Here is a 21,121-nt window from a genome sequence, read left to right on the forward strand (position 1 = left end):
TCTCCTGGGCAGCCTGGAATTAGTATCCCTCCCTTGTCCCCCTTTTCACCCCAGGACCTCTGAACACTCTCCCATAGCACTTATTACACTATATTGTAGTTGTCTCCACCAGATGGTAATCTCTTTGAAGGCAAGGATGGTGCTTTTTGTCTCTATACCTCACACCCACAACAGCCCATGTCATGTAATGGGTGCTCACATCACATTTATATTGTGTGTTTCAAGGGATACCTGACTAACTTGCATAATAAATAACTGCCCTGTATGTAAGGGGTTCTACTTTTCACTTTGACTTTTAAATATAATGAGTAGTGAGTTGGCCGTCTTATTTTAGGATGTTAATTGGCATTTTCTTCTTACTCCTCTAAAAAGGTTCTATCTAGCCGTTTAATTTGTTTAGTATGACTAAGTTTTGTAACTGAATTTGTGATTATTTATTAATGGATTTTGCTCTTGTTGCTAATCAATCATCTTTCCCTTCTTCTCTCTCGGTCCAGCTCCAACAGAGGCCAGTATGCACCCGCATCTAGGTAAGTGTTTGAGACCCCGATGTCACTGACCTTAGTACTAGATCTACTTGTTTTAGGCCTCTGCCATGTGAGCAGGTGATACAGAGGTGAGGAAACTCTCTGCCCTCTCTGATTCGCTGATCATTCACTGAAATCAGACTCAGGTCCAGATTATGCTTGAACCCGGGACCTCACCTTATGAGGTGATCCAGCTGCCCAGCTGGGGTTAATGGAGGGACTTTTGAACGTGTTGGTACATTTATCCTTGGGATTCTGTTGAGTGTGATCTTTTGACACAGTGTTCTAATGCTGAAATTTCCCCAGAGCCCCTACCCATCATAAATAGTAGAGCATGGAGGCAATGGGCAAGGAGCTATGAGTATGGAGGAGTTGAGATCATTTCAGGTCTGAGATATGTATTGGGTTGTAAAAAGAGAAATAATTTGGCCATTTCTTCAAAAATTAAAATGAGGTTGTTTAAATAACTAAATGCCTTTTTTAATGGCACCATGTAAAGTTGCCACCTCTCATTTTTCTCATGATCTTTTCATTCTGCCATGTACTTAGTGGGCCATAGTTCTTGAGGCAGGGTGGTATAGTGCTTAATAGCACAGATTTGAAGCCAAACCAACTGGATTTATCTCACTTTCACCACTTGCTAGCAAGGTGATATTGGGCAGGTTATATAACCTCTCTGTGCCTCAGTTTCCTCATCTATAAAATGGAAGTCATAATAGTACCTGCCTCCTATTGTTGTTATGAGGATTAAATGAATCCATATTTGTAAAGTATATAGTCAATGATATAATAATGTTTGTAAAGAAATAAATACATGAACAAATAACCATAGAGGCTTACCCATGCCTTTTAAAAAATATCTCTAGAAAGTAAATAATCTTTAAGAGTTAAATTTCTCATAGGTGACAGTGAAGACTTATTTTAAAAGCAGTTTCCTACACACACTATTTAATAAAAATGAAAAGAAGTCATCCTAGCTGGCTCCAGCTTTTTCAGATGTCTCTCACTGTGGGACTTGCAGATGGGTCAGTATTTGTCTCTTGGGCTTTCTCTTTCAACCTATAAACCCAATTAATTTATTTTTCTCTTTGGAAAATCTGCCTTGAGAAGCTCTACTTTTATGTAATACTACAGCTTGGGGCTCCTCTTCTTTGGCAGATGAACGCAAGCACTTAGAAGCATGCCTTCTAGCAGCCGAGGCAGGCTGGTGACCCGCAGTGGCCCAGCTGAGCCTCGACCAGGTTGGGTATTTGAGAGAGCGGTACCCTGTAGGCATTTCAGGCACTGCATCTAATTGCTCAGAGGAGTCATTAAATCACTCCCACGCACAGAAGACATCACAGTGTTCTCTCCAGTGTAAATCCATATCCTCCCTGTTGTCAGGCCTAAGGCTTCGAGTCTGAACAGCCATTTCTCTCAATACATGCTGATTCACTGGTTTCCCGGACTTTGTTATGTGCTTACCTGCTGGCATACCCGGTATAAAGAGGGCGAGGATGGCTGCAGGTGGCAAAGAGAATTTGGAAGTGTGCTTCCTGATATTTGGAGGTGATTTTAATTACCCAGTGATTTCAGTGAATTATATTCAAGTGAGCCCCCCCAAAAGGGTAAAATGTCACTTTTGAAAAAAATAAAAAATTTTGGTTATGTTTTATTAATCAGATCATATGATTTTAATTTTCCCGAAAAGCATGTGTAAACTAGTCCAAACAAATTTATACAGACCCAGAGAATTTATATTAGCTGAAACAAATTTCCCCAGCAAACCATGGGAATCAGATGAGGAGGTTTTTGAGCACTAAATTCATTTTTTACAACTTGAATAGAAATAATTATCATTCCTCATACAACCTTAATAATGAGCCTACTTACATTGTAGTTGGTCATGAAATTGTTTTTACTTGTCCACCCTCTGTTCAGTGGAAATATCACATACTCTACAGTTTATGAAAACATTCTTTGCTTTTGGCATGACTCGAGTTCTTCTGTAGCTTAAAAATAAGTATTTAATACAATCTCAAGTGTAATGAGAATATATTTAAGACTATGGATGGTTCCCTAGCATTCTTCCTGACTTCTAACATGACTTTATTTGGAAGTTTTACTTATTCATGTAGATAATTTCTCCTGTGCAGCTCTAAGGGGGAAAAATGTTAACAATTTGAAACACATTAAATAAAAAATGAGTGAATATAGGGAATGAGAGAAAGCAAGCCAGGGCAAGAGGGATAGTAGGAAAGAGAAGAGGAAATGGGTTAGTAAATACCAGCAATGTTAGCTGACAATAAATAGTCACAATGTTCTGTTCCCTTCAGTGCTCTAAAATGAGTTAGACACTGACCTTGTTCTGGGTGTGTCGAGCTATGAGGGGCAAGTCTTGGGTGACATCTCCTTGTAGGTTAGTGCTGACCTTGGTCTTCCCACCTCTGCAGCCTGGTGACACCTTGGTAGGGTTCTTTTTGGGGGCTCTGGTTTCCAGACTTCTAAACAACAGAGTTACTTTTTCACTTAGTAGTTTAGGGACAAAGCAAATATAATCATCTGCTCATTTAAAATCCAGTTTTAATTTAAAATACTGTTATTCCTCATAAATGCAGCATGTTGACTCTTTTGCATAGCTAAATCTATTGTTTAGTATAATCCTTTTCTAAATTTTTGTTCTTCTTTTAGCTGAAATTCATAGCGACAGTATTATCCTACGAGATGACTTTGACTCCTACCACCAAAAGGAATTGAATCCAAACATATGGTAAGTTATACGAACATGCCTCACTTTGGTCTGTATAATGCAAAAAAAATTTTTTTAATTTAAAAAATGATTCTGACTGCATAAAATGAAATTGCTCTTTAGCTCTAAGGTATCAGTGAGAATTGTTCAACTAGGGAACTGGGCTTACTGTCGCCTGCAGAATGTCTATTTCTTTTTTTTTTTTTTCCAATTCAGCATGGTGATTTTATTTTATTTCATTTTTTTAACATCTTTATTGGAATATAATTGCTTTACAATGGTGTGTTAGTTTCTGCTTTATAACAAAGTGTATCAGCTATACATATACATATATCCCCATATCTCCTCCCTCTTGCATCTCCCTCCCACCCTCCCTATCCCACCCCTCTAGGTGGTCACAAAGCACCGAGCTGAAGAATATCTATTTCTTGACTTCTTTAAGAACTGAATCTAGGTGCCCCTCAAAGCCATCGGTGTGATCAGTTTTTTTTTTTCAGTTGTACAAGTTCTTTACATAGAAAACATTATGCTTTACTATGTCTATTAATTGCATTTTGCCAAACGAAAGAAGGGAAATGGTTTATCTGAAAATGACAGATGATTTGAGTCATACTTCCAAATAGCTTCTATGTTATTGGGTTACCTCATTTATACTCCAGTCTTTCCTTCCAAGACTGTTTAGGGGCAACTCCATGGGATTTTGGAGGGCAAAGAAATAATGAACCAAAATGCATTCATTAGAGACTTGTTGGACACATAAATGGATGCATGAATTTGTTGGCAGTTTGTTGTATTTTTGCTGATTTTGAAGAAATGCAACTATCCACCCAGACCTATAGTCTGCATAATTTGAGAGAATATATGAATGTGGATTTTCTGTGGTGCTAAATGTTTTTGTGTACGTGATTAAGAGTTCAAGATAAATTAGAAACTCTAATGTAATCAAGTTGCAACCAAAATCCAAGCAATACTCAAGACTAGGAAGAGAATAAAACCATTTCATCCTCAAGTGTCAGAGTATGATATTCATTTGCTTTTCCTTATTTTCATTGTTTAACAAATATCAAGCAGTAATTATTTTATTTATATAGTACATTAAAAAGGGATGTGGTTCCTTCTCTCAAATAGCTTATAGTTCTGTAGAGGAGACACTAAAAACGTATTTTTAAAAAGCTTATAATCCAGAATAGAAATCCTTAAGTGTAATAGAGGATTACAAATAGCATACTGCAGTTCTGAAAAAGGAGGGATGACTCTGGTGAGAGTTTCTTGGAGAAAGTGGTCCTTGACCTGACAGTTGAAGATGACATACAGATTTAGAGAGTGTTGGTGCTTAAATATAGACAGAGAAACTTTTTATGTCTTTTCTAGAAAGAAATATAGATCTAGAGAATGTAAATACACAAAAAAATCAGACTAGACAGAGATATAAAGTCTTAAAATTGATATGCCATTTAAAGAAATAATTTATCAACAAAATTTCACTTCCCTCTGAACATATCCTAAATATAAATTTCCTAGAATAAATTGAAAATCTTTTTTAAGAAAAAGCCAAAAAAAAAAAAAAAGAACTTTCTAAGCACTAGTTTTACCCCAGAAAAATTCTCTAGTCCTCCTCACATTTGGCTTTTTTATATCCCATTAGTATAGATGTTATCAGATGACTTGTTTCTTTCAAGGCAAGTTCATTTCTGTCAAGCTAATTCATTTTCTTCAGTGAGTTTTCTTGACAAATACAAAATGTGACTTTTATGTGGTCCAAATTCTGCTGTTTTTAAAATCAATAAAACATGATTGATTTTGCTTCACCCATTTTCATGACTGATCTGATAGATGCTTTCTTGACCGAAGTTATGGATTTTATGTCCCTTTTACTTATGCTATGGTTTTTCCTAATGTTTTAAAAAAACCTTTTATTTACTTTAAAAAGCTACATACTTCTGTCTTCTATCAAATGGGCTTCAGAGTAATTTTACTTTATGCCTTATTGCCCACAATCTCCTTCATCTAGCCTCTTTAAGATTAAAAAAACAAAACAAACAAACAAACAAAAACCATGAAGCTCTCATCATTTGAGAGATGGCTTTGTTGAACAAAGGTGGCAGGGGTTTTGAGATCAGGCTGGTCTGGTTTGACTTCTGAGCTAACCACTTGCCAGCTGGGTATCTGAGAAAAGCAAAAGGCTTGCTTTACCACTCTGAGCTCCATTTCCTTGTCAGTAAAAGTGAGCCAAATACTGTCGTAACAGCATTGTTTTAAAGTCTGATGAGCCTGAAAAGGTCTGGCACCTCGCCTGGTGTATTGACGCTGCTCAGTACAAATCAGTTCCCTCCCCGCCTCTCTTACTCTCTCTCTCTCCTTCCCTGCCTTTCTGTCTTCTTCCCTCCCTCCCTCCCTCCCTTTTTCCCTTTCTTTCTTCCTCCTGTGGAATATCTGCACATTGGTCTACATGCCTCTCCTAAGCCCAGATATGACCCCAAATCATTATTATTAAAATACTCTTCAGCCAATTTATGTAAATGAGTCCCCAAGTCTTCCCTCGTTGTATTTGGACGAAAAACAGACTTCAAATTAAATATATCTGTATTATATAATATATGGAATATATATTAATGACAATATAGTAGAGTCAGAGAGAAGGGGAAAATGAGGGTATTAGATGCTTAAGCCCCCTTAAAATAGACATAAGCTCCCTAAAGTTAGAAACAAATACAATCAAATATTCCAGTGAAATGTTTCCAATAAAGTAACAAAGTCCTGTGTTGTTTTGGAATCTCATAGGCAGTTTTCACTCTCTTGACATCTCTGTTCTCTTGGTATACATATTGACATGGGAGTTTTGTCCCTTATGATATTGTCTTTGATTTTTTTACCTCATGGGATTAGAAACCACCGGGCAGCTTTGTGGCAACTGAAAAGGAGAATCCTTGCTGACAACTTATAACTCTTTGCCACTACCACTCACCACCAGATAGAAAGAAGCATGAGGCCTGGTTTGCTGCTTTTGGACAAATTCCCGAGACTCAATAATCACTCAATAATTTGCTACAAGAGAAAAACATGCTTTTATGAGCATATTTCTTCCATGGAATTTGAAAAGCATCATATGCATTATTTAACTTGTAATTTTTAAGGATAAGCAAAGGGAGAAATTATGAAACTAAAGTCCCGTCTGTGCAATGATTGGGAGAGAGATCAGTTTAAAAGTTAATCACTCACAGCTTATTTGCTTCCATTGACTTCATCTAATGAAATCAACTTTTTTTCCACTTTATTTCATGTAACTTTTTTTTTTTCTTTTGCGGTACGCGGGCTTCTCACTGCTGTGGCCTCTCCCTGCTGTGGCCTCTCCCGTTGCGGAGCACAGGCTCCGGACGCGCAGGCTCAGTGGCCATGGCTCACGGGCCCAGCCGCTCGGCGGCATGAGGGATCTTCCCGGACCGGGGCACGAACCCGTGTCCCCTGCATCGGCAGGCGGACTCTCAACCACTGCGCCACCAGGGAAGCCCTCATGTAATTTTTGATATCCAAATTTCTTATCTTCTGTACAAATGACTGTACACAAAAAACAAGGAACATAAAAGTATATTACTATTATTATGAATGAACGTAACAACCAAGTTATTATTCCAAGTGTATGACGGCAGTTGGAATAGAGCCAAGAAACTTTTTTACACCAACTCAATATTGAATGTATTGTCTCTCTGCTTAGTTTAAATATTAGATTTGATTTTAAAATTAAATGTACTTGGTGAAAAGTTCAATAATATTAAAAAATAATAAAAATAAACCTTCCTACACTAGATCTATATTCCCTCCCTCCAGAGGCATCAACTGTTACCAGTTTCTGCCAGTCCTTCCAGAAATTGTTTAGGCTTACGCAGGTGTCACAGTTATGAATTCTGTCTACAAACTTGGGTATCAGAGAAATAAAACTTTATTTTTTTTATAATCCAACTTAATTTCTTTTCACTGTCCCCCTTTTACCAGTGGTGAAAACTTTAATTTCAGTCAACTTTGGCTTGTCCTGTCCCATTTTTCTGGTGTTGTAGCTAAGTTTCAGAGAGCTTATTAGTTCAAAAGCAAGGGGTAAGGTGGGGATGTACCTCTGGTCCCCCAGTCCTCTGTTCCTGCAGGTGCTCACTGAGTCTTCCCTATCTCATCCAGTTTTTGGTGACTGGTCCGCACAGGTAGCCTTCGCACCTGTCCTAACCACTCCTTCATAGCAATTGCTCTGTTTTGAGCCCTGCTTGAGGGCATGAAAACTTCTGCTGCTCCTGGGCCTGGACTGTGGGTATCTTTGTGATGCTCCGATGTGCTCTCATGCCGCTATGGTCCTTCTGCCTCTCTGAGATGTAGAGTATAGGCTCCTTCAGCTCTTTGCCCCCCAGATCTCTTTGGGGCTCTGCCAGAGAAGTGACCTTTATCTCCCATTCTCTCAGGCACTTCTGATTGCTTGAATGAAAGATGAGAAGTAAAGTTACAAATGAAGACAACAGCAAAACCCCTTCATGGGAATATAGTGGCACCTTAGGCTTGATGAGGGTGAGGCTTCTCCACTTTAACTTTGCCCTGATGCTGGGCTGCATGCAGGTAGACTTCTGAACCACAATAGTAACTTCTTCTGTTCAAATGTGCCATTGAACCCAAGGGGGTGAGAGAGAGTGTGGATGGAGCAACACCGACTTATCAGCACTACTGACAATTCCCCATTATCGTGTGCTCAGTGTGATTACACTCCTGAAGGTGGAGGGGGATCAGTAGGGTCTTGTTCCTGTAGAGACAGCCCTACAACCAAAAAGAAAAAAAGGTAGGAAGAAAAACCTCATATAACTAAATTTAGAAGGAAAGTAAGAACCTACAAATACGCTGTATCTCAACATTTCACTTAAACATCTACTACTTGTGTCTCAACTACATTTTTATAGTTTTTTTTTTTTTTTTTTTTTTTTTGCGGTACACAGGCCTCTCACTGTTGTGGCCTCTCCCGCTGCGGAGCACAGGCTCCAGACGCGCAGGCTCAGCGGCCATGGCTCACGGGCCCAGCCGCTCGGTGGCATGTGGGATCTTCCCGGACCGGGGCACGAACCTGTGTCCCCTGCATCGGCAGGCAGACTCCCAACCACTGCCCCACCAGGGAAGCCCCCCATTTTTATAGTTTTTTAAAAATCTTTATTGAATTTGTTATAATATTGCCTTTTTTTTTTTTTTTTCATGTTTTGGCTTTTTGGCCCCAAAGCATGTGGGATCTTAGCTCCCCGACCAGGGATTGAACCTGCACCCCTTGCATTGGAAGGCGAAATCCCAACCACTGGACTGTCAGGGAAGTCCCCATCGTTTCTCTTTATATATTAACTATTTTAGTATGATATAAACACTGCCAGTATTCCATATGAATGGAGAGAAATCTTGATTTTTTTAATTAAAAAGAAATACACCTGTTAGCCCAAAACTGGGAACATCCCAGGTACCCATAAACAGGAGAATGGATAAACAATGATACATCCATTCAGTGGCCTACTACTCAGCAATAAAAAGGAATGAATTATTGATAGTTGAAACAACATGGTTGGATTTTAAAAATATTATGTTGAATGAAAGAAGGCAGACCCAAAATAGTTCTTACTGTATGATTTCACTTATACGAAATCTATAATAGACCAAATTATCTAAAGTGCTAGAAATTAGATTAGTGATTGTTTCAGGGATGGGGACTTGACTGGGAAGGGGCATGAGGAACTTTCTGGGGTGATTAATACATTATATATAATCTTGAGGGAGCATGGGTTACATAGATGTATACCTTTGTCAAAACTTGAGATCCATATATTACACTGTGTGCAAATTTACCTCAATAAAAAATTTCAGGGCCTTCCCTGGTGACGCAGTGGTTAAGAATCCGCCTGCCAATGCAGGGGACACGGATTTGAACCCTGGTCCGGGAAGATCCCACATGACTCGGAGCAACTAAGCCCGTGCGCCACAACTACAAAGCCTCGCCCTAGAGCCCGCGAGCCACAACCACTGAGCCCATGCACCACAACTGCTGAAGCCCGCGCCTAGAGCCCATGCTCCACAACAAGAGAAGCCACTGCAATGAGAAGCCCATGCACCGCAACAAAGAGTAGCCCCCTCTTGCCCCGCAAGAAAGCCCACATGCAGCAACGAAGACCCAACACAGCCAAAAAAATAAAATAAATAAATTTTTAAAAATTTCAACAGTAATAAAAAAAACAGTGAGAAAAGTTAAGAAATAGGAGACATTTCTGATTCATAACTTGGGTTAAAAAGAGTTCAACGAGAGGGAGAGAGAGAGTTAAAGGAACTAAAAAAGTGAATGAATTTTTAAAAACATTTTAAGTTTTCTTAAGAGGTGTCTTTACTCTCTAAGGACTTACAAAGTCTAGAAGGAATCTTTGTTTTGCTTAACAGATTATCCCTTTAATGCTTGTTTCCTGAAGATCACAGAAGGCATCCAGAGCTGTAATATCACTAGGCTCTGATGTTCTAGTGGGAAATGTTGGGACTGTTAGAAAACATGATGACAAATAGCAACTAGAAGACAACAGATGTTTCCCCTCCAGCACAATAATAATAGCAGAGATGTCCTATTCAGCAGAGATCAGGGAAGAACAAGAGTCACTCGTCAGAAGAAGCATCTTAGATGAATAAGTTGTGATGCCGACAGGGATATGAGACATCAAGAAGAAAGACACAGATGAAGTTGTCTCAGATCCTATGGCAAATGAAGACGTCTGTCAATTGGCTTATCATACAGAAAGCACCACAATTTACAGCGAAGGAAGCCAAAAAGCTGTGGCTGGCATTGCATAGGGTTGCTTGAATCAAGAAAAGACTAGGACATCTCCATTTTTATATGTAAAAGATCATACTGCAGGACTAGAGAAATTGAGGTCACAGACTCTGCTGCATGTAATATTTTCTTGAAAATACAAATTTATTGGAGAAATTATTCAGAAATGGAGCAAAAAGTTTGGTGACTTGGCTTATTAAAGTTTATTTGCTTTGAGAAAAATAATTATCTGAATAAAGACTCTAAAAAGACTGAAATTTAGTTCGGGGGTGAGTTATTCTGGCTGGAGCTTTATTTATTCAGTGATTAGTAGATTAGCCCATAAGAGAAAAGAAGTCAAGTGAAGAGTAAAACTACTTCAAAGTTCCTTAGTATCTTGGAGCCCCCATTGAGAACTACAGCAGAGGGGACTCCATTTAGTAGCCAAGTATGAGAACCACAATGTAAATGGAGTTTCCACGTAATCAGAACGAAGTATTAATAAGTCTGATGAACAATGTCACTGGGAAAAAACTGGATAAAAGTGCATCCACGGGCTTCCCTGGTGAGAGTCCGCCTGCCGATGCAGAGGAAACGGGTTCATGCCCCGGTCCGGGAAGATCCCACATGCCGCGGAGCGGCTGCGCCTGTGAGCCATGGGCACTGAGCCTGCGCGTCCAGAGCCTGTGCTCCTCAACGGGAGAGACCACAACAGTGAGAGGCCCGCGTACCGCAAAAAAGAAAAAAAAAAAAGTGCATCCACTCAATGTCCACCAGGCCAATGGGCAGTAAGATTTGGAAGACAGTGTTGGGTGAAGGGGAACACAAACCACGGGCATCAAAGGCTCCACATCACTGCTGAAGGATGTCCAAGGGACTTTTTTGTAATACTGATCACTTGGAAGACATATCACCAAATAGGCTTACCCATGTAACATGGAACATACACCTTACAAGTTTTCAAGACCAGGTGACTACGGGAGATGGTGAGTAGGTGAGAAAAGTATGGCAAAATAAATATTTTATCGGATGACACACCTTTGCCAGAACTTCTAATATATCACTGTATTTTGGGGTTGTGGAATTATAATTTGATTTTTAGGGTTTAATGGTCCAATATTCTGATCTTACATGCATCTTTTTCTACTTTTTCTCTCATGTTTTCCCTCTTGACCTCACCTTTTTCTACTCTCTCTCACTCTCTCTTCTCTTTTGTTAATAACTTTTTTCTCTTATTATTACACTCTCCTCTAACCTTCGTCTCTTGCTTCCTCCCCCTCCTTCCTCTTACCATGATGTAATTGCTCTGGGGAAAACTTCATCTACAATAGAAAGGTTAACCAGGAGGTGTCCTACTAATAAAATAAGGTGTGAATCTGGAGGCTTATTATTTCCTTCTTTAAGCTCTGTTTTACATGACAGAAATAAGAACTCACTCAATGGAATTAAATGTCAAGTACATTTGAAACAAGTGATAAAATATTTCCTCAAGCAGTATGTAGTGGAATTCAGCATAGTAGGAGGTCAGAATATTGCATGCAGTAGTAGGGTATAGAACGGTTATTTTTAATCCAAATAATATTTGCCATTATACTTGCTAGCAAAGCAAAGATCAAATTTTTAAACTCCCTGGTGAAATAAGAAGAGTTCTCTTACCTTCCTTAGTGAGAAGTAATGAGAAAGAATGAGCTATAAATGGAGTTTGTCATTTTCACATTTAGAGCATATGTTAGCTCCTTAGAAAAAAGGCATGACATTGTTGAAGGTGATATTATTCTCAGTCTTATAGAGTGAACTTTCCTTGCTGTTTTTCTAAAAGTATTCCACATTTACAAAGAAAAGAGGATTTTACAAGGGGTTTGTTTCGTTTTGTTTGTTTTGCGGTATGAGGGCCTCTCACTGTTGTGGCCTCTCCCGTTGCGAAGCACAGCCTCCGGACACGCAGGCTCAGCGGCCATGGCTCACGGGCCTAGCCGCTCCACGGCATGTGGGATCCTCCCGGACCGGGGCACGAACCCATGTCCTGTGCATCGGCAGGCGGACTCTCAACCACTGCGCCACCAGGGAAGCCCACGAGGGTTTTTTTTAAGCTTGATCTTTCACAATAGTCGTGCCTTTCTGCTATAAAACATTGTCTCTTTGCTATAAAATATGGTCAAAAGTTGAGTGTTCTGTTTGTTGAGGGTTTTTTTTTTTTTAATTTTTATTGGAGTATAGTTGATTCCTTGTTGAGGTTTGAGTGGAAATTACAAGGAGCTCCGACGTCTCCAGAAGTCAGCTGACTGCCCAGCTCCCACAGGGCTGGCAGGGTCCTATTTACTTTGGTGGATTCACCAGTCCATGATCTGGCCTTGTTGTGCAAGCCCACACATGAGATGGTGTCAGCACATGCAGTGTGAGCTGTAACTGGGGGAAGAGACTTGTTATCTTTGGGTCAGGAAATTATAAGAGATTTGTCTTTTCTCTTTCCATTTTTAATGTACTTTTTATAATCAGATCAAATATTAAAATTATTTTAATATCTCTGTTCAGAAATGCTAGTGAATAGACAGTTCCAACTCATAGAATACCAGACACTGAATCCTTCAGAGGCAATAAATCATGGGTAGATAATACGATGTCCTCGGTCTTGGGGACAAACGGCATGTATCTCAAATGAGAATTTGATGATAACTGATTGTCACTGAGTTTCCAGGTGATTAACTTGTTTCAGCAGAGTAACTGACGAAAGGCTGAGTGATTTCACTCTGATCTAAAAAGAAGAATGAGTTGCGTAATGAGACTGCTCTTGAGAAAATAGTATTTTAGTTATTTATTTATTGTTATCAGGATGATGTCACCACCAACCATTCATAAATCTGTGGTTGTGCAAAGGAGCCCAATTTTCTCATTAATCCTCCTCCTCTTTCCAGTGTCCTGAAAGTCCTGTGTGAGTCACTGCAGGACATGGGGACTGCGGGGCACTCCAGGGACATTTCACTCCAGCTTCCTCTGTGCCTCCTGAACAGGGGCTTTGGTGTGTTTTCCAGACTATTAATTTTAAAGTCATGATTAAAAACAGAATTATACCTTCAGAAGTGTGCTCTCTATAACACAAATGCACATTGCATATAATTCCTAAACAGAAACAGCCACCTAAATGATAAAAAACAAAGACAGAGAATTGACACCAAGATAACAAGTTTCAAACTGCCAAGGAGCTTGTTAGAGTGAAAAACAAATCTTGGTTCAAAGCACTTCTTTTTCTTTTATGTTTCCAGTTGGACCCTAGATGTGCTGGTCAACAAGTACCTGCCTTCATCCTTACTGATTCCTTTATGGTTTTGTTTGTTTCCTTTGTTTTTGTTAGGGAAAAAATGGTAGTGTGATAGTGTATATATAAAATAGGGATGAATTATGTAGGGATGTACATAACCAAAGGAATATTGAATTTGATTATGTACTTTAGTCCAGTGAATTCATTCTGAACATTTTCTGTGAAGTCCATGACATTTCTCTTATTTTTGTACATTTTCATTAGCAAAGCAAAATCCCTTATCCTATAAATGAAAAAAGAACTTTTAAGAAAAGACATTGTAGCTCTTCCAGATAAACTCTGACAGTAAAAATGATGACAAACGTTTTTGAAATGAACATGAGTTTTGTAGAATTAGAGTTCTTTTCTCTTCTTGGCTGCATTAGAGTGGAGTAGGAAGAATATTGGACAAGGAGTCAGGGAATCTAGCCTCTAGTCCTGTTCTGTCATTTGTAAAATGACAGGGGCTGATTGAGACTCAGTGATACTTCAGATGCCCTCTAACTCGAATGACCAATGATCTGTGAACTGTAGTAATAGGTGAGATTCATGTGGTACCTAAGCATGTGATAAATAGGTTCAGAGAGAGCTCAATATATTCAGGCTTTGCCTGGTCTTCGGGGATAGCAAGCATTTCCCTTAAATTGTCTTTTAATCATACTGTTCATGGCAGATTATATTTTGAGGTGGGCGATTCGTATGATGGGCTGTGGTATTTGTCAGATTCTTATGTTCTGTTTTTCATATTGAGAAAAAGAAAAAGAGGGGGCAAGTTTTCTTAGATTAGAGAAATAGTCGGTATTACTTTTACTCTTAAGCAGAGAAGCAATTCATTTCTAATCCTTAGCCTGGGAGGTCACATTCCTTTTAAATTGAAAAATAGAAGTCTATTTAACTGGGATTATTTAAAACTTCTTCTTCCCACCAATCTCTGAAGAATATGTTACCTAACTTTACAGAGCCCATCATTTTCTTGAGAAAATTTGGTTGGGGGACCACAGTTTAAATGTTAGAAATAAATAGCACTTTTTTTTTGCTCCGAGCCTAGAGATAATTGGATTGCTCATTATCCAGCAAATTGAACCCTTATTCTTAGGAACAACTCATAAGGGAAGAGTAGAATTTTAGACTACTAGTATTATTCGCAGAGAGCACCCCTGGGGTTAGGTACCTAACCCTACTCAAGCAAGTTAACTTGTTAGACGCAGGGGCATTCTGAGAAAGACATGAGGGAAGAACTCAGGCACTCAGAGCACTTAGGCATTGCTGTAGGTTCTGGGATGAGCCAAGAATTCCTGTTCTTGAAATTTGGATGCTTATTTACATCTGTAGGTTTTTAAAACTTACCTTGTTTTTCTGAAATGGATCACTATTTCCTTCTGGGAAGCCATGACTCCTAGTTGCCCTTTGTATTATTTGGCCTCCATCAGAGTCATTGTGTTCATCACGAATTTGTGATTTTTCTTTTCCTTTATGATGATGGCATTCATGTAAGTGGTTGTACAATGCTTAACTTTAATGGTAGAAAAAATATTAGGAAGGTCACATTATAGACTCACTGTTAGAAAAGTCACCTTGATGGGCAGCACAAAAATATTAGGATTGTTAGGAACATGAACAGAAATGAACCCACTGCCAATAATCATGGAAAAGTATGCAGGGATAGCCTCAGATTGATACACACTGAAGGGTCACGATGATAGTTGGAGCTTTCCAGAAACCAGACTAAGGATATAGTTGTTCCCCAGGGATCCATTCTTGGACCTCTACTTTTCTCACTTAGTATATCCTCCCCTCTCCCCCTGGCCCCCAATAATATGCACTCCTATGATTTCAGCCATATCTTAAATTGTCCTGTCAGTGCTGATCTCCTTTCCCTGAAGTTCAAATACATATAATCATTGTCAGCTGGTCATCTCCAGTTGTCAGCATAACCAGAAGAGCAGTCAGTTTCCAAGCCCTGTAATTCCCTAGAGTTGAGCTGTCCAGTATGGTAGCCACTAGTCACATGCAGCTATTAATCACCTGAACTGTGGTTAGTCTGAATTGAGATGTGCTGTAAGTGTAAATACACCCCATAATTTGAAGACTTTTTATGAAAAAAGAATGTAAACTATATCATTAATAATTTTGTATAATTACATGTTAAAATATAATTTGAGTATACTGGGTTAAATAAACCATATTATTAAACTTAATTTCACCTATCCTTTTTTATTTTTACTGTAGCCATTAGAAAGTTGAAAATTACATATGTGGATCATATTATGTTTCTATTAAAAAGTGATACTCTTTTCTTCATCTCCACCTTATTTCAAGGCACTATTGTGTCCTACTTGTGTTATATCAACAGTCCAGTCTTTTCTACCGCTAATCCATTATTTGTTAGAGTAATTTTCCTAAAAGTTGGATCGTATCATGACTTTGGAAGCAGAATAGTGGGAGTTTGAATCCCAGTTCTATAATTTTCAATCTGTGTAACCTTGGACAATCATTTAATGTCTCTAAATCTCAGTTTTAGCATCCTCTAAATGTGGATAAAAATAAAGGCGGGATATATGAATTAATTGAGGCATTGTTTGTAGAGTTCCTAGTGCAGTATCTATCACTTGGTAAATGGCGCATGACACCTTCCATGAACTGGCTGCCACTTTCCAACCCCATCCTTTGCCACCCTCTTCATGTACCAGTGTGGTTCCAGGCACACTAACACACTGAAGTAGCAGTTTTACTTGTATCATAATCTCTGCATTCCTTGTGCCCTATGACACCATCACCTTTCTTCTTTGACTAACTCCTATTTCTCATTCAGGACCAGTTCTGGGACCACCTCCTTTGGAAGCTCTCCCTTACTTCCTTAGTCTAAGTTAGGTACCATCACAGCCAGCACGTACTCCTGTTATAAGGAGTGAAGAGCTATGGAAAACGTGATGGGTGTTGGAATTAGCAAGTCCTGGGTCCAGATTGCCAGTCTGTCAACTTTACAGCTGTAGGATTCGAGCAAATGCTTAACTTCTTTGGAGCTCAGTTTTCTTATTAGTAAAACGAGGACACTGAAAACTATCTTATAGAGAAGTTGAAAGATTCAGATAGGCTTTAGAATATCTGGCACATAATAGGATGCAGTAAATAGCTATCATTGCGTTGGCACCCTATATTTTAATTGTGTGCTTGTTTCCCTGCCTTTCCTTCTGGAGTATAAACTCCTGGAAGAAAATAATACTGTTTTTGTTTTGGTCTTTGTACCACTAAAGCTCATCATATTGCCTATAGGTTCTCAACATATGGTTGTTAATTGTAAGAATGAATTAATGAATGATAAATGAATAAATAATACCATTGGCATCTAAGAGTGGGTTGGATTTGACCACCCAGAGGGATGTGCTTTCAAAATAAATTATGTTGACAAACCCAGACATACTGTGAGAAATTCAAGCAAAGGACATTTAAAAGACCTTGACAAGAAGCTAACGGATTTGTTTCATCAATCCTTGATGAAGCCATTGTACCTCCAGGTAGCAAAAACTTAGTGAATAATAGCTGGTAATTCTGAATCTTTAAGTTTCAACAGGGTACCAGTGCCTTTGTAATTTTATTTTAAGTTTCTGGAGCTATGCAGCACAACAAAGAAAGGTCCAGAGGGGTTTTTGAGCCAAGTGGGGACAAAGCTGTATCTGATTTCCTTTTTCTTGTGTTTATTGTTTTTTTAACTCCTGTTATTCCACAAAATAGAAGGGGTTCTCCAAACACATCAAACATCTGTGGTCCATTCACTGGTTCCCGAGTGCCAGGCTGTAGGCTACCTATGCTAGAATCACCTTTAAACAATATACAGATGCCTAGGCTGCACATGAATCCTATTTAATCAAAACTGTAGGTGATGGAGACTTGTAATACATGTATTTATACAGATACAGTTTTTCTGATATACAGTTGATTTGGGGAGTGCTGATCAATATTTATAGAGAGAATGATTGCTATGAGGATTCAAATATCAGACCTTGGACTTCACATCAACAATGATGCTTTTAGTTTAGAATCACTGGAGGAAAATGGCAGATAGTCATTGTGAGGGTTGAACAATCTTTTAATTTCTCTCTGTCAAAGCTTATATTTCTTTTGAGCCATTTCACAATGCCTTGGAGGCCAAATAATCCTCATCTATCAATAAGTAAGAAGCATACTATAAGTTCAGTGCTACTTCTCTGTACTTTTATCATAATCACACTCCTTGGGAAAAATTGTGTAGTTTTTTTTTTTTTTTGGTACGCGGGCCTCTCCCGTTGCGGAGCACAGGTTCCGGATGCACAGCCTCAGCGGCCATGGCTCACGGGCCCAGCCGCTCCGCAGCATGTGGGATCTTTCCGTACCGGGGCACGAACCCGTGTCCCCTGCATTGGCAGGCAGACTCTCAACCACTGCGCCACCAGGAAAGCCCCAATGTGTAGTTTTAAGAATAGAAAAATAGTAGTAAGAAGTTCATATAGTAGGTTCCCTGTGGGGGGAAAAAACTAATATACCTGTTCTGGATGACAATGGTAGAAATCCATAATAATAATAATAGCTAACACTTATGCTAACGCTTACATCATGCTTGCTCTATTTGACGTATGCCAGGTTCTATTTGAAGTGCTTTAGATCTCAGGCCCTAATAATAGTTCTGCTTATGAAGTTGCCTTATATTTATTCACTCATTCAACAAATATTTATGGAATACAGCATGCCAGGCATAAAATGGTGAACAAGAGACATATTTGTTGCCTTTATGAAGCTACTACTATGCCTCTTCTAATGTCAAGGACATGTTATTAGAATCTTGCTTCACAGTAATCAAGAGAAGATTTAAATCTCCTACTAAGATTTGAGATACTACCTTTAAAAATTCTATATCAGAAGTTGTTCTCTGTTTATTCTTAAAAAAGCAAAGCTTCTTGACATTGTTGATCGCCTTTGTATAGGAACACAGCTCAAAAGATTAGAATAATTTATTCCATGCAATACACATATAGGAAATACCTCGATTTTTTGGCCACGTTTTTACTTACTTATTGTGCTTCTGCCTCTTGGCTTTATGGGCTACCTGGTATCTTTTCACACTTTTGTCTTCTTCCTATTTGAATAGGGCTTCCTGCTCCCTTTTTTCTCTGAGATTAGCAAACAGCTAAAAGGGCCTGGTACAATGATCTTCAAAAACAAAGGGCATGGTGCCCTTTCAATAATGTTTGGCACCTAGAATGTGAGTCTTTGAAAATGTCCTTTCTGCATGAAATACAGCTCTCATGTGCTTTGAGGTTCAGACTGAGGAAACATAATTCTTTCTTTGTACATGTAATGATTCTAGGTTGAAGTATCATGATGCAAATCATTGTCAATGTTATTGTAAATATGCAAAGTCAAATCCAGAATATTCATATTATCAATTTATACTGAAGACATGAATATATTTATTTTTGAGATTCTGTTCTAAGGTTTTATTAGCCACTTCACTCTATAATAATAAAGCAACTAATTAAATTATTTACAAGGTTAACATTAACTCAGTCTCCAAAATTTGCTTGAATTAGAATTTGTGTTTATTTCATATTACTATGTGGATTAAGTACAATCTGATTCCATTATTTTTTACATAGTATATTTCATAGACATGCAAATCTATTTAAGGACAGTTATTTTAAACATTGACATTAATCATAACTCAAAAGAAAAAGGTTTAAAATTTGTAAAACACCTTTTGATTTCAGAGATATATGGTTTTAGTTCATTATATAAGTGTATATTACTTTGCTTATCTTTCATATTAGCAAAATACTTGTATTGGGCATAGTATATTATGTAATGATTGATAATAATACCAGTGGCCATTAAGTGCCTACTGTGAGATTGATTCTGTACTCTGTGTTTTATGTACACTCTCTCATTTAATCCTCATGATAACTATGTGATATTTAGGTCCATATTATTTTCCTCATTTTACAGATGAGAAAACTGAAACTTTGGGAGGTTAAGTAACTTACCCACAATTACGAGTAACTGAAAGAATTGGGATTGAAGTTCAAATCCTTCTGTTTTTATGTTTCTTTAACATGTCACAATACAAAATACCATTATCTTCCTTGAAATGTTGATTTCAACTGAATAACAACAACTATTACATCTTTCTTTACCTGAGTGATAAACCACATTGTGCTACTTAGTTCACAGCCTGAGGTTGTGTTCTGTGTTCCCACAGGGTTGAATGTAACAACTGTGAGACTGGAGAACAGTGTGGTGCAATTATGCATGGCAATGCTGTCACCTTCTGTGAGCCATATGGTCCAAGAGAATTGGTAAGTATGTGCTATTTATGTACATTATTCCAAATACAGTCTTTACTGAACTTTTTGCCAACAAAAGGTTTTCCTACCCAATTCCAGTTCATATGAAAATTTGCAGTATTATTTATGAGTCCTATTGCAAATATCTCAAAATTAGGAGCAGTGATTTTCTAATTTATTTTCAAATGTAAAAAATAAAGAATACAGTCATAAAACTGGCAGCATCAATGGATCTCATTAAAGATAGTGCATCATTGTGATTATATGCCTTTTTAAAAATATGGGTATGACAGGCATGACATATATATATGACACACATATATATATATCATAGCTAAATAATTTGTGTCTTTATAAGTTCTTGTATAAAACTTTACTTTTACACTTCTTATTTTCTCCTTGCAAGCCAAAAATATTAGATGAGCAATTTTATCACATTATTTTTATACTTTGTTTCCTAACCACCTAGGAACTTTAATGAATTTTTTTGAAATGAAAGAGCACACTGAATAAACCAGTTTTTTAAAAATTTTGGTTTATGCCAAATTGTTCAGTAGTAGGTTACTTCAATTTAGATGATTAGATTTTGCTTGCCAAAGGTAAGTCCTTGGATCATATGTAAAATGAAACATGAGCATTCTAAATTGAAAGCAATAAAACCACTAGCCATCAGCATGTGGCTAGTGAGCCTTTTGTTGTCACTTGCTACTTCTTTCTGGCACCAAGACTACCTTCATTTCACATTCTTGAAAAAGGATATAAAAGCAATTGTTGTGTTGTACTTCTAGCTCAGTTTCTTTGCATCTAATTTTCTTTTCGCAACATCTCTTTTGCTTTGCTTTTCTGCTTTTTGACTTGAGTTTCAATGCCTCTCCTTTTTTGTCCTACATCTTCCTTATGATGGAACTTTTAGTAACAAAGTTGTGTTTTTCACCCCTCCACCACACGTTATGTTTCCAATTCATTAATTTAAAAAGTGGCCAAAAGACTGGCTTCCACAGTAAAAAGGAGGAAAAAACCTTGCTAGGTAATTAAAATAAGATTTAGTTATCAAATTGTGAAAGTCAATTAGTTTTTATAACATGGTTCTTATTTTATGCTGCTTGAATACTCCTTTCATGGCAATAAATAAATTTAATTTATTAAACATACAAGCTTCAGAACATTGATAAATTGAAGAGTTTTTAGTTGAAATTAGAACACAAACAGAGTTAATTGGATGCAAATTAAAATAATAGGTGCTCATAATTCAACTCTTAACAAGATATTATAACATTCCTGCAGATAAATGTGACTCTGTAGTGAAATTCTCCTTGAAAAAATAGATTTGCTAGTACATCTTAAATAATGTACCATGACTGAATTAATTATCTATAAACCTTAAAACAAAATTAAACTTTTGTCATAGTTAATCAAGCTTAGAATAAATGCCTATTTTAGAATGTTCACCCATTCAGTAATATT

The 21,121-nt window shown here is 37.8% G+C and overlaps 1 protein-coding gene across 1 annotated transcript in view; it reads left to right on the forward strand.

The window, feature by feature from the left end:
* RELN (reelin) overlaps window positions 1-21,121 on the forward strand; it is a 525,406-nt gene that overhangs the window by 244,963 nt on the left and 259,322 nt on the right. The window contains exons 5-7 of the mRNA XM_060020286.1: window positions 498-530; window positions 3,198-3,276; window positions 19,573-19,669. Of these exons, the coding sequence (XP_059876269.1) occupies window positions 498-530; window positions 3,198-3,276; window positions 19,573-19,669 (209 nt within the window). The remainder of the gene's footprint in view (window positions 1-497; window positions 531-3,197; window positions 3,277-19,572; window positions 19,670-21,121) is intronic.

The sequence above is a fragment of the Delphinus delphis genome, chromosome 9 (genome assembly GCF_949987515.2).
Source record: "Delphinus delphis chromosome 9, mDelDel1.2, whole genome shotgun sequence".
NCBI lineage: Eukaryota > Metazoa > Chordata > Mammalia > Artiodactyla > Delphinidae > Delphinus > Delphinus delphis.